The 15,020-nt window shown below is 38.4% G+C and overlaps 2 protein-coding genes across 3 annotated transcripts in view; both read right to left on the bottom strand.

Moving 5' to 3' along the window:
* arhgef4 (Rho guanine nucleotide exchange factor (GEF) 4) overlaps nt 1-2,862 on the bottom strand; it is an 80,086-nt gene extending 77,224 nt beyond the window's left edge. For both annotated transcript variants that reach the window (XM_084410207.1, XM_084410204.1), the window contains exon 1: nt 2,148-2,862. In XM_084410207.1, the coding sequence (XP_084266333.1) occupies nt 2,148-2,330 (183 nt within the window). In that variant the 5' untranslated portion in view covers nt 2,331-2,862. The remainder of the gene's footprint in view (nt 1-2,147) is intronic.
* Nucleotides 2,863-5,329: 2,467 nt separating this feature from the next.
* Nucleotides 5,330-14,858, bottom strand: amer3 (APC membrane recruitment protein 3). Its single transcript, XM_084410212.1, has 3 exons — nt 14,778-14,858; nt 10,871-13,632; nt 5,330-5,430 (listed from the first exon to the last, which is right to left on the bottom strand). Exon 2 carries the CDS (start codon nt 13,608-13,610, stop codon nt 10,887-10,889), a length of 2,724 nt encoding a protein of 907 aa, XP_084266338.1. The 5' UTR covers nt 13,611-13,632; nt 14,778-14,858; the 3' UTR covers nt 5,330-5,430; nt 10,871-10,886.
* Between the last annotated feature and the right edge of the window lie 162 nt (nt 14,859-15,020).

The raw sequence follows: 15,020 nt of genomic DNA on the forward strand, positions 1-15,020 counted from the left end.
AAAGATCCTGCTGCACTTTAAAGTCGGTGTTCATTCTTAACCAATCAAAACAATTAAAACCAGTTCAAGGTTGGGCTGTGATCTAAGGCAGCCGGTTCTGTTTCATTGCAAGAATGCTAAAAAGGTAAAGAGTGTAGATTCAGGATTGATATCATCTTCAATTAATCCTAATTAAGTTGTCCGATTTTATCCAAATACATTAGGAAGCCATACAGGAATAGGCTCGCTGAAGCTTATTGAAATAATAGAGTCTACAAAAAAAGTACTAATAATACAAACTGTAGTCTTTTATTCCCTAAAGAATCCAACAAACCACTTTGTTGCTGAAGTTTGGGCATGCAGATGTTCTTTAGCTACGCCTTGCTTAGAATAAAAGATGCTAAACCCCAGATAAACCCCTAATAGGTCATTGAGAAGTGCTTGTGATTTACAGCTGTTGCATTCATGGAAAGGTTCAAATGGCAGCAGTTCAAAGGCTGGTTGAGGGGATAGTGCATGGATGCAGTCAGCCAGCCATTCCAGTGCCCTAAGAAACACTCCAGTGTTGGAACAGGTTCAAGGATTTGGCTGCATTTTTCCTGGCAAATGTGGAGCCAATACAAAAAAATATATAGGTCGAATTTATCTGTTGCTTAATTGGAAATCGCTTATCTTTTGAGTTTTGAATTCATTTGTTAGGCTCAAGGAGATCAGATCAGCTATGATTTAATCAAGGGCATAGATCATAACCATTACAATTACAGACGACCCTGGCAATTTTAAGGAGATAATCCTTACTTTTCACAGACCCCCCACAACTTTTCAATGGCCATACAATAGCCAGAGTGATGATGATGTCACACCTTTCAACTGCCTCATACCATGTTACGATTGAGGGTATAAAAGGGGTGCGATTGAGGGGAAGGGGTAAATAGTTAAATACTGATGAGCTTAACAGACCCCCTGGGTTGAAGCAGGTGGAGGGTCTGACTCCACTCAAAGCAATTTTAACTTTCTAAGGAGTGAATCTACTGTGAGGCACATCTTCACCATCTGTTATGAACAAGACCATACTCTAGATTAGTTGGTGTCAACCAGTAAATCATAAAATGAGTACAATTTAGTAAAAAGAAGCACAAAATTAAAACTGACATATTTTTGAATTTATAAAAAAAAAATTATGACATATGATTATGATGAATATTTTGAGATTAAAAACTGTTAAGAACCACTGCTTTAGATAGCCTACTATTACAAAAGCAGCTGTCAAGTACAGTACATGCGAAATATCCCTCTCTAATTCCCCTAAAAGGGAAGTTATTAATGAAAGTTATTCAATATTTCTGAGAAAATGGCACCCTGAGTTTGCACAGGCTGAAAAACCCATATATAATATAATAATTATACCTACGGTTTTTATGACATTATTTGAGAGGCAAACATTTTTACTTATTAATTTGTTTTGTTTTTTCATTCTGCAGTTAACTACCACAAAAATGGTGAAAATAATTATCAATTTAAAATGATATAAACACTTAAACACTGATATATACACTTTCTCTCTAAAATATAGATATTTTCTAACTTAGTATTTTTGTCTTGTTTTTCAGTACAGATATTTAACATTCTTAAAGCATGACATATTTAATTGAGAAGCAAAATGACTTAAGATATTAAGTCTTGTTTTCTGAAAAATGTATCAAAATTAAGTTTGAGTTTATAGTGTTCTTACAAAAAATATCTGCCAATTGGTCAGAAAAATAAACTTCAAAGCAGGAAAAGTTTATTATTCTTACACCATTGGCAGCTTTTCTTCTCGTTTTAAGCATAGTCACTTAATTTTGATTAAAAAAAAATATCATATCATGTCATTTTGCTTCTCAAGTATCTTTAAGAACTTTTAAGAATATTTAATTTGTAGCCTACCGTAAAACAAGACTAAAATACTGAGTTTGCAGTGTATGTTATTGATGACAGTTTAGATGTTATATTATGTGTCAACTACCCAAATAAAAAGAAAATAGTATTGATTTATGTAAATATTCCAGACTAGTATGCAGAACATCATTACTGTCAGACGGTTAACAACTTTGGGCCTGACTTTATTGTGGAGCGTTTAAATATTGTTCATTACTTCAAATTGTGTTTTCAAATGCAGCATGCCTTACCTGACACAACTTCACAACTGTCCAACAAAATATGTAGGCGGAGAGGGAAAACTTAGCCCTCATGTATCGCTCCGGTAAGCAGGCGAGATGCATCTGCACCTCATCCAGTCCCTCGTCTCCAGCAGAACGCTCCAGTTCACAGCCATGCGTCCCAGTACCGTTCCCAGCGTCTTGCTCTTCCATGTTTACAATGACTTCAACAAGTTTAAAAGTTCTTTAAAACAGGCAAACCGTTCTAACTGTTCCTGTCTGCTTCATGTTGGTTGTTATCAAGTCATCTGAATGTCATAGAAGGCAAAGGCTCTTGAACAGCGCGTGACATTTGTGAGTACTCAACCGCAGGTGATAGTGCAATGTTTATTTCATCGCTGTCAGTAGTTAACACATATTTTCCAGCTCCGCGAAACGCGAGATGTAACTTACTTGTGACGCGACGGTGTATAAAAAGCAGTGCAAAAGTCTCTGGTGTGGTATAACAAATTCCAGCGTCCCACGTTGTTTGTCTGTGACAGTCAGGGGGGGGAGACAGGAGGCAGAGTTTCAGATCCAACACCTCCTCCATCTACAGTACATCGTAAACGAGCGACGCGACGAACAGCATTATGAACAGCGAATCTGAAAACACTGCGAGCGTTCGAGCGTGAATTGCAGAGGGAATTCTGACGTCAACGCCCAATAGACCAATCAAACACTTCGTTTACGCAAACAGCGCGACGCGACAAACTAAAACACTCAAATTCAAATCAATCAAACTAAGTTATCTACGCACGCTTGCTTGCACTGTAAACAACTTCAGTACAGAATGCGGTTTGAATTATATGAGGTCGGTTGGTATTTTAAGCATAATTATACAATAATAGGTGTGTTTTTTTGCCTGTGTAAAGAAGTTCGCCACAATACCAAAAAGCTGTTTTCTGAGTGATTTCACATAGCCAATCCAAGGACCCTCATCCATAAAGGGACCCCTAACACTTTATTAAAAACAATAAATATTATTATTACATTATAGTTTAAGATCATCAAAGTTAATGTTCTTTCAAATAGTGAGAGATATCATGATTTATTTATCATTTTTTATTTCCTACAGTCCCCATGTGCAGTATCTTCTCAGACCTCTGGTTGAAAACCCTGGACATAAAAACATTAAGCTCTTTATTGTATTACATGACATTATTGTAAAGTTAATGGCTCTGCAAAGTTGTTTTAACACCCAAATTCAATCCCAGACTTGTTGATGTGATTTTGTCTTAAAGCACGGCCGGCGCCAGGCCTCTGTTCAGTTACTGTTGTTTGCTTTGCTATTGTTCTGTCTATTAAGCAATGTCTGAGCTAGTCAGTACATACAGTGCTGACACCTCAGCTTATCTGCTTTGGAAAAGAGCCACCATCTGAGTTTGAAATCAACTACAAATACAAAAAGACAATGTAAATGCACATGGATTCATAAATGGGTTTTTATTAATACACAGTGAGGCAAGCACATCAATATAAATATTGCACAGAACTATGATAATTGTCAGCTGCCCTGTCTTTAAAAGAATATAATGGCACTAAGAGGTGACAAAATAACCGTCTTCTTTTTTTTCTTTTTTCTTTTTTTTTTAATATACTCCATTCCAACAATATCTGCACTTTACATAGTTTATATAGCCTACAAAATCATGCAACACAATCATTTTGCAATATAGTCATTCATATTGTTAGGATATTGTGAGTATTTCATGCTATTATCTGTATCTAATTCTTGGATTTTGACAGCTTATCCTGAGAAGTAATATAATTACATCTTTACAAGAAATACAGCGACACAGATATAACAATTCAATTTTACCATATCAAATAATATGAAAACAAGTAAGCTATCTGAAAAGCTTCTGTTTAATGCTAACATTTTTAATGCCAAACTACAGTGCTTTTACTGAGGATTATCATTGCCTTCAATACTGACACCCACCCTGTACCAGATGTTGTTACGGTTGATGCTGATCTAATGAAAAACAGGCTGAGGCCCTGAAATTTAATACTTTACTAATAGCTGCTAAGGTTTTGGCAGAAAGGGCTTCTTTCGAAATTGGCTTATTTTTGATTAGAGCAATGATTGCATGCATATACAGACACTTCTATAAGGTACCATTTCCTTGGTATCTAACTTCGATTTTATCCTTTCAAAATATGACATTTTGGTTTATTTATATACACATCCATCACCATTAAGAGAATAATAATGGCCCAAATAGTTGTTCAATGTTAACAGATATTGTTAACTAAGTTCAATGTTAACAGATATCTACCTCAATATAGATGTGCAGACGTCTATATTTAAGCAGATAACTGTCTGCTCAAAGATAGATGTGAAGACATATATAGAATAGTCATACCAGGGGTTGTTTTTATGGGAATTCTGTTCAAAAACAACCCCAGCTGGACTTTCGCGGTCTAGGTTTAGTTGTTGAGGTGAAGTATTTACCAAGTTAAAAAAAAGGGCCGAACTGGCAGAATTGCATTCCAAAATGGACAAAGACGACAAGTAAAAGTGCCACCTGCCTTCTTTGTGAAGAGGCCTACTATGTATGAATGGAGCCTTTTTTTGGTTGCACTCATCAATTCTGGTCACATCAGCCAGATCAGAGGCGTTCTTTCAAAGGCCTACTTTACCTCATTTATTCACCGATACACAATTATCCGTAATTGGACAAATGAAAATGCAAACTTGATTCCATTGCAATGTCTCCAGCTGTCCCAATCCTTTAAAAGAAATTGGCCTTTTCTCTTCCAAACTCCAGAATAGAGCTTTTCAAATAGCTAGTTAGATTGTTTCGATATGCAAAAACAACCTAAGTATAACTTCCCACAATGTATTTTAAATTCCGTAAGTGAACTGTAGTTTCAAAAAGTTTTCTCTATTAACACAAGTTTAAAATGTGTCCGTTGGACATTAATAAAGTGTTAAAGTTATTGCACTAGTATGTCTTTGATCCTTGGTTTGAAAACTCCAGTAATAAACTTGCAATAAAAAATAGCAGTGATTGCAGAAGAACTATGGAGAGAGAAAAACACTGATACGACAGGTTTCAGACAAATGTTACTTCTCCAACAAACGGATCAACAGACCTGTTGTTGTTCCAGGCTGACAGTGTTGCTGAGTTGACAGTAAAATGAGCAAACATGTCAGATTTCTTGAGGAAAGATATAGAGACTTTGACAGCTGGTAGGCTTCCCGGAGGGCTGAGGTACTGGACAGAAGAAACAAGTTCGAGACAGGCAGGATCCACAAAATCAGAATCTGTACAGGAGAAATAATAAATAACAAAAACATGTTCATGTAGAAGTAGCTCAAAGGTTGAATCTCACCAAGAAATGCAAAAACATTTTTTTTTTATATAAGATACCAAAAATAAACAACTTTCTTTTTTCTCAAATTAAGATATTAGATTAAGAAAACATTCTTAAGAGTATAAAAATCATCCTGTCCCAATACAATTTCCTTTTATAAATTGGCATAAATGAATGAACCAATACACTGATGTACCTTTATAATTACATTTGTACATACAAAAGTACAACACATTACAATTTAAAGACTGAATAATACATTTTTACACATTACAGTAATGAGAATTTAGGCAGGACATCTCTAATCGTCATGTAAAAATGTCCTGTTCTTTATGTAAAAAATATAATTTCTCATTTTCTTACGATTTTGGGGTGAAATCCGTGAGATTCATGCTGTGATTCTATTATTTACAAATCTAGTTCACTTTCAACATCTAAAGAGACAAAATTTCACTCATGTCTTTGCAAATTATTTGAAGCAGCTGCACCAGATAAATGACTCTATACTTTGAGACAAATGATTGTTTTATGCAAGCATCAAGGGTCTACAGTTCCAGCAGTGAAGTCTATTTCCTTTCCATCCCAATGTCCTGCACGAAAACCTAATTCCATCCCTCAATATTGACACAGTCCCCCATTGTGTCCCACATCACTGGACTAAATCGTCCGTAGTGTCATGCAACCAAACTAACAGCATGAGGCTTATTCCCTAAGCCAGAAAACAGAACAGAGTCCTGTTCAGCATCACCTCTCTCAATGGGTAGCAGTCAGCCAGCTCTATACATCTGCTCTGTAGTGGCTCCCGGGTTGCTAAGAACACTCCCAGGAGCACACTGATGGATTATAGACCAGTCAAAGCCAACATGAACCTCTTCCCCTCTGGCTGCAAGCCGAAACTGCTGGAGAGCAGCATCAGATGAGACAAGCATGCGTAGAAAATGTCCTGCTCTGATGAAAGATAATGTATGAGGAAATACAGACAGGCTTAGTCAGAATTTGGTGAAGAAACGCAGGTGGTTTAAACATTCTGTTCAAGCTCACACTGGGTTTTTTGTAATCATGCATAGGTTGTCAAAGGTCTACTGCCACATGGTGGCCAATCGGTACTTTTGCAATGTTTCATCTGTAATCCTCTCATTCTTATCAAGGTTAATGAAAAACAAACATGTCCACCTCTACTATCACATAATAAAACATGTTTGGCTGAACTGTGTCCCCCACTGTGCTGCAAATCATATTTTCCAGATGCAAGAAAACAGCTGTCTGCTGTGCGAAGATCCACTGAGAGCTGTACAGGAAATAAAAGTATGTCAATAGACCATTCACTACTCATGTTCAACCCCGAAACCATGATATAACTATCCAAAATAATACGAGCAATGTACCTCAGGGCAGGCCAACATTCAAATGCATTTCCTGTTAAGGAAAACCAAGCTCTACATTTTTATTGTACACTGAACTATTCTTTGACTAAAAAATGCAAAAAAAAAAAAAAAAAGTCCTGTCTCACACTCTCTTGATGCGGTCCTGGTTATGTTCTGTCACAATGACATTATTTTATTTGCTTATTATCTTCTAAAGCAGCTCTGTTATGAACAGAAGCAGACTGAAGGTGGGTAAAAATCCACTTTAGCTGATTAGAGTGACAGTGGAACTCAAGATGAGTTCAGCATTTTCTGGTAAACAATCAGTTTACTTGCCAACAATCTAGCGAAAAAGCTATTTATCTCAAATGGAAGAGGTTGATTGGTTCTTCACATGTTCCTACAATTCCACAAGAGGAAACATTATCTGCCACTGAACCGAAAACAGTGGTTCCCTTCCCATATTTTTATTTAAAATATATAGTGTAATCAGCTTTAAGAATCACAAAATGTATTGTGTTTAATTAATCTAATATCATCATCAATCAACACAGTTTGAAGGTTTGAAACCAAGCAATATTGTCATAATTACAGCAGAAACACCAGAATAAATATTTAAAGGAGTCATAATGTAGAAATTTCACTTTTCCACGAGAATCAATGTATGTTATGATTGCATAATGATTATACACTGGCCGGGAAGCCGATATTTAAAAGTGAAGCGTTTGTTTACCTCGGGGTTTGTAAAATAGGCCACGTGCGCGCGCACGAAAAAACGAGATTTTGATTTCTTCCCCTTCTTGACGTCAAGACGGGGGAGGATATACCAAATATGGACACCGCAAACCTATGCCGCGGGAAGCCCGCCCCTCTCCCCCTCAGATTCAGTTTAGTTGACTCGAGAAAGATGGAGAAATCGAGTGCACACCTGAGATGCTCTGTGGGTGACTGCCACAAACAACATGCAAATGTGTTTTATCTACCAAAAACGGACGAAACTATCAGGGAACAGTGGATGAAATTCATTTTTAATGACGCTGTCCCAACAACTCTTTCAAGTGGCGTATCGTTAGGTGTGTGTGCTAAACATTTTACACCGGAATCTTTTACAAATTTGGGGCAGTATCAGGCGAACTTGGCCTCGAAGCTCCGTTTGGGAAAAGGTGCCATCCCAACCATCAGGGACTTGCCAGAAATTGAAAAGGTAAGACTGTGTTTTTATTGCTCTACTGTGGTTAACAAATAGCAGCTAACTGCTAATGCGGCTATTGTATGTAACGTTACCTTCGAGGTAAACACGGGGAATGGACTCTACGAATGCTAGCCACATCTTTCCACTTTGTTTTACACTAGCAGCTACAGTAGTGACGGTACAGGAGTCCATGCTCAGTGGCTAAAACTGTTTAAATGCAAGTATGAAAACAATATACCACTAAACATTATTAGCCAAACTCATGCAAAACATGCAGTTTGAAATAGCTTTCAGTTAGTGGGGCTTCTGTAAGAATGTATCTGGCAATGGTGTATTTTTTCTTTTTTCTTTGGTTGTGATTACAATTTCACTAACAATAAGTACCGTCACATTTATTGAGCTATTTCAGTATTTTGTCTATGTTTTTGTACCGCTTGGAAGTAGTCAAATACATTCCTGCAACCAATCAACGCGCCCCTCATTTGCATTATTATAATGACCGTCCACGACAGCCAAAACATCGCATCAGATCTCGCGAGACAATAATGCCTTTAGAAATAAGGGTCTGAGGGGCTCTGTGTTGATTTTTTTTCCACTTTTCTTTTTTAGAAGTGCCTAAAATACTATAATAGAGCATTTGGGTATCCAAGGTAACACAACATTATGACTCCTTTAAGTGAATATATTTTGTTGGAAAGTGGGGGACTTTAAGTCAAAAAGGTTGACAACCACTGATCTAGAAGATTCACATGATCATCACACGTTCTTTGAGTGAAGGTACATGTAACAACCTGCAGTCTTTTCTCTCTGTGTGTGTGTGTGTGTGTACTTGTACATCAATCTTTGTGAGGACCAGTTTGAGTTTTAGACCATTGGAGTGAGGAAAAAGAGAGTAAAGTGAGGACATTTTGGCCGGTCCTCACTTTCTGAGACCCCTTTAAAGGCCTGTTTGAGGGTCAAGACTTGGTTTTAGGGATAAGGTTATAATTGGGTTCGGGTTAGGCACTTAGTTGTGACGGGTAAGCGGCTAGAGATTGCATTGTGTCAATGAAAGTCCTCATGAAGATAGATGTACAAGAATGTGTGTGTGTGTGCGCCTTATTTAATTATTTACAAGCTATTCTCCTCAAATTCCATTTACTTTCTGTTTCACTATTCTGACTTTAAATTATTAATTATCATATGTCACATGTTTTTATTTTAGATCTTAGCAAAACATAATCAAAACAACCCTACACATGTGAGACGCATAAAACAATTGCATGAAAGAATTAGCTGGCTGCAGCATCAGAGCCTTACGACTTCATTTCTGTAATGTATTCTAGTGGAATGTGTAAAACGTAATATGTGATGATGTAAGCTGTACACAACAATACAATCTCCACTCTCATGCTGGTACACTGCCGATATACTGAATGCTTTCCCATCTATGTGCTGTTGCTATGGTTTCAAGATATCAGCTGAAATATGTAACAAGACACAGAAATGTTGGGAGGATATCTGACCTTGAAGCACTAAAGCAGCTCTGCTACCCTTAGTGCTCATTGATTTACACCAAACACTCTCGCCTAGAGAACTACTGTATAACTCTGAAGCTGCTATGCAAGTCATTTCTAAAGGAACAAATCCACTGCTTAATGTCGTTTTCAAAGTATCCATATCAATGTAAATCAGTAGACAGTGCAGCTCTTTGTTTTTGTGGTATAGTTTTGCATGAGAGTTCTAATAATAGACCAAATGTCTAAAACCCTTCCCTCCCCTGAAATCCTAATTACAAATGCAGTCCATCAATGCTCAGTGACGCACACACCAAACAACCCATACTGTAGATGAGAGTCTTCAAGCACCTCTGCTGACCCATGCAGCTACAGCAGTATAATTCCCAGAAAGCCTTGAAATGCTGAGACACAAACTCTTCCCCTGACACAAGCACAAAACAGTGACCACTGCCTCCCTTACGATGTAATTAAGAGAAGAGGTTTTAAAGGTTTTAAATCTGTAATATTATGCTTCTGCACTGTTGTGATAGGCAGACACTGAATTACATCATATACTACATAGACTACATTGAACAAGCTTTAAAGAGCATAAGATGGTGGGAGATATAAATAAATAATCACAGGTTGTGTCTTTCTGTCTGACACCTCATTCTGCTCTGATGCAGCCCTTGACAGCCTGTACAGTACAGCATGCCAATTTGTTCACCTCTTGCCATTGTTTGTGAGTGAAATGAAGGAGAATATGCTTGCTGTGAGTATACCTGCAAGCCACGTGAGAATGTGAGAGCGGGATGAAGGACTAAAGTGACATGTTTCCTCTGAGGCATATGGTTCTTCTCAAGCACCCCTACAGTCATTAATAATGAAACTTTTCTCAGCTATATTTTTCTTGCAATAACATTGCAATTATTTGGACAGCTACAAAGCAAGCAAATACATGTAAATGTACAGTATGAATTATTTTATGCATGTCAAGACTCAAGACCAAATGTCCTAAACCACAATAAGAGCGTGAACACTTGCAATTTACAGCCTTGGAAAAGTTTCATAAAAACATTAAAGAACTGGGTAGTCAACATGACATGAAGCGGTGTCCTGCAGTGTGACATGGATCTAAAATAATATAAAAAAATTATTGCATAATTATATTTATTTTAACAAAATATTAAGAAAATAATTTGTTCAAATATATTGAAAAATTCGAAATATTTTATTTGCATATTACACTGCTATCACTGATAGATAGATAGATAGATAGATAGATAGATAGATAGATAGATAGATAGATAGATAGATAGATAGATAGATAGATAGATAGATAGATAGATCTAGCACCTGTTTAATATGGCCTTTACTTCTTCATTCTGCATCTTCGTTCTACTTTCCTATCCTCTGGAAAGACACTGCATGATCCCTCAATATTCACAGCAGCGTTCTTGCGATGACGCAACCTGTGCTTCTTTTTGGCTGGAGTTCCCTCTGCAATCTCATTTAAATGGTCGATGTGGTGGTCCTCTCCGCAAGGAAACTCAGAAGAGGCAGAGGCAATGAGAGGAAGAGATGTAGGCCTGGTTGCTTGATATACGTCTGTGTCACCAGATTCAACAGCACATGAACCGTACGTTTCCAACACCAAATCATTGGAAGCATTAGTAGTGACAAAGCCAAGTCCCTCAGTCTCCAAAAGGGAAGGTGTCACATCTTCAGAAAGGCTAGATGGCCTCAAGCGAAGTCTAGCATGCAAGGCTCTCTCGGTAGTTGCCACTGGCCTTTTCTTGTGTTTTGACTTCAGGTATTTTTGAGATTGTCCTTTGTTCCTTTGCTCAGATACAGGGACATCTCTTACCTCACAGCTTGAGTGAGTTTGAGTAAAGTTGATCTTCATAGAAGACAACTGACTAGCACACTGCTCAACAAGGGAAGCTATGCTGATGTCACTTCCTATCCCGCAGGTGCTGGCTGGGGATTGTATATCTCTGGTTATTGGCTGTGGAGTTAAAGTGAACCTGGGAAGACTGGCACGGGCCCAAAGGTCTGACGTTTTGATGTGCTCAATGAGGGACATACAAGAACGGCACAGGTGCAGATCTTTAGCTCCGTTTTTCAGGGAACTCTTGCAAGATTCACAAAGAGATTCCTTGTTTATGGCCAACACAAACAAAGACCTTGTCCCAGAGCCAGGGGAGCTTACTACTGGAGACTGCAAATCTCCACCTGGAGTCATTGGAGAGTCGACATTGAATATTCTGAAACACACACCACTCGTTGGGGTCTTGGGTTGATTCTCTGGAGAGGCCAAGGTTGACATCACTGTGTTTGCATCATATTTTAAGGGCAGAACCCCAACACTTTGCTTCCTTGGCTCTTTAAAATGAATTGTATCTCCTCTACCGTTAACAGTTCTTGCTCCTCTTGGTGGTTTTCTAACCCTTGCTGACTGGGTTTTGCATCTCAGACAAAAATCTCCTTCAGCGCTACTTTGTGAAGATCTTAGTTCTGTTGGGTTGCTTTTGTCTGTCCTATGCTTCAGCCAGTTAACTATACCCATAGCCAGAGATATCTCAGTGTCGCAAAGCTTTAGTAAGCAATCCTTCCCCGTCCACTTACTTTCCAGGAGCTCTTGACCAACAAAGTCCCGAGCCAAAGGTGGGGCAAGATTTTCCTCTGCTCCAACATGGAAGCTGTACATGGATAATGGATAATCACTGCACTGGCCAACAATGCTGTCTGATAGGTTGATGTCATCATCAAAGATTGGGGTAATTTCTGTCTCGCTGGGGTCACAGAATAGCTCATAAAGAGCATCTCCACTGTACGTGTCCCTAGGGATCTTGTTGGAATGCACTGGAGTGAGGGAACTTCTGCTGCGGTCCTCAGAACCAGGAGAGACATAATCACAGTAGCCCTCATCACTGGTGTTCCCTTGGTTGTCACTTTTAGGAGTTACCACATTAGTATTAAGTTCCCTGAACTCAGATTCTACAGATTGGGGTGTATTTACCATTACATCTTCAGACGTGGATGTGGAAGGTGATTTCATGATAGGTGTTGTGGATTTCGTTGCATGTTCCGTAGCTTTTGAGATTTGCCCTAAATGCAAAGTTCTGTTTAGGGTTTCCCACAACCCAAACATGTCCAGGACCTCAGCATGAGCTGGAGAGGCCAGACACTCCTTTCCTCCCTGGAAACCTGCAGTGGTAGGGCTTCGCCTCGGAGCTTCACAGGAATCTTTGTCACGCTCAGGGCTAAAGATGCCCTCATGAGATACAAGATCATCAGCAAATATCTCACCACAACCAGCCTGAGATCCAAAGCTTTTTAATGAGGCAGAATCCTCACAGACATTAGCACAACATTCACTGGAAGAATCGGAGGGAGTCTCACTGAAATTATCATTGTACCTGTTTCTTGCAAGAGTATGTTCTCTGTGCCTTGCCGTCTTCCTCGTACGTTTCAATGTTGGAACATTTTCACCTGCAACATGGCATGGTGTACTCGGTGAAGTAGCTTTCTCATGTTTGTGTCTTTTGTGAACGAACAAATCCTTAATGGCCTTTCTAGGCTTCCTCAGGGAGATCCTCTTTTTAGGAATGGATTTGGCTATGCAGGGCACAAAGGGCACTTGAGGTGTTAGGTTACGGTAATCGATGATTTCGTGACTGCTGCCTGATGTATCCCGATTCTCATGAAGCAACCTTAGAGGTGCCTCGAATCCTGAAAAGCTGACACTGGTCACTAGCTTATGGTGATGGCGCCGGTTAGTCGCATCTTTGTATCTAGGGCTCTCAGTTTGCTGCAGTCTCATTCCTCTCACACAGTCATGTGTTCTGCTTCTTTTAACAGAGCCGCGGAGTCGTACATGACCTTCTGAGAGTGTGTCACTAATCTCTTGAGAGAGTATGTCCAGAGTTTCTGGCACAGGTGAGGATGGGCTTTTATCAGTGCTTTGTATATTCACAAATCCATTATCCAGGGTGTTATGAGATTTGTGCTCTTCAGGCCATTTACTTCGACCATGTGCCTTACTTGACCTCTTTGAATCATCTGAAGTGTCTTCGCTCTTTGACAGCTCCATGTTTTCATATACATAACTGTAACTGGATGTGAGAAAAATACAGGATAAATAATGATAATTATGATATTTAAATTTTTGCAAGATCAAGAATATTTCAATGAACCTAATAAACAGAAACTATATATATATATATATATATATATATAAAAAAAGTACACTACATCTCTTCAATCACAAACAAGCTAGATTTATGACTCGTTTAATCAGCACATGCTCAGTTGAGTCTCTCTCTGCCTGATAAAAGAGTGATTGCTTATTTTTATTATTTTGGATGTCTAGTATTTTGTTTTAATGTTTGATGCTTTTGAATCTAAATTGGCTATGAAGTTGGTGAGAAATTTCTACATGCAAAAGAAATTTACAACAAATCAATCTTCAAAACAGGCTACTGAACATTTCACACACACACACACACACACACACAAAAAAAAAAAAACAAGGATGAAAACTGCTCTTACCAGCTAATCAATATATTCACGTGGAAAGGAATTTAAACTCATTTCACATATTTACACATATGCGGGTCCCTCCCTGACAGCTGAAAGATCTGCCTTACTTAAAAGGTGAAAACAAATCAGTAATAACAAGTAAACAATCTGATGATGTTACTTTTGAGGTGGGCTGGGCTAACTGTAATACTTGCATTTAAATCACTATTATGACGTAATATTTCTCAAACTAAGTATTTATACTAAACATACAGTATGATTTGTAATAACAAAAAAAAAAGGAATAGTGTTACAGTTGCTCAGTTCTGCCCTATTATGATTCTTCTCAGATTGAAACACTGTAACTTCTCATTTTCTTATAACTGTAACTCATATTTGATAACACAAGGGCAGTCTGTATAGCTTATAAAATAGGTCACACGTGTATATTATTACAAGATTGAGCATTATATGACTCTACAATTCGCAATAAACAATAACAGGTCGTACTAACGTAATGAGCCAGTTGTAAATGCCTCAAAAATCCTAAATTCCACTGACATTTATGGAAAGAACTCCTATTTTATCGTACTCAGCCCAATGACGAGCAATCCATCGTTCGATTTCTTTTGAGCAACGCCTTGAAATACACGTGTCACCCTTCAAAAAAGCCAACTGAATTCTAATAAATAAACGCATTCCATTTGCGCGTCATTTCAACGCTCATTTTAATACATACCTAAAGCAGATTGTGGCAGAAGGCGTTTGGCGGGAGCTGGTGGTTCACACGCGCGTGACAAGATGGGATGCTCTGGCTGTCAGCGCGCGTGTGAAGATAATTACGATAACCAATCAGAAGACCGCAGAACCACAGCATCACCACTTACTGATCATAAGCCTGGATACAGAGAGCGGCGGGACGTTCTCACACTCCGTGTAAAGTCAAATATCACTGAAAGGCTTTCACAACATGCCTCGTTGT

Source organism: Rutilus rutilus (assembly GCF_951802725.1).
Source record: "Rutilus rutilus genome assembly, chromosome: 6".
In the NCBI taxonomy this organism is placed as follows: Eukaryota; Metazoa; Chordata; class Actinopteri; order Cypriniformes; family Leuciscidae; genus Rutilus; species Rutilus rutilus.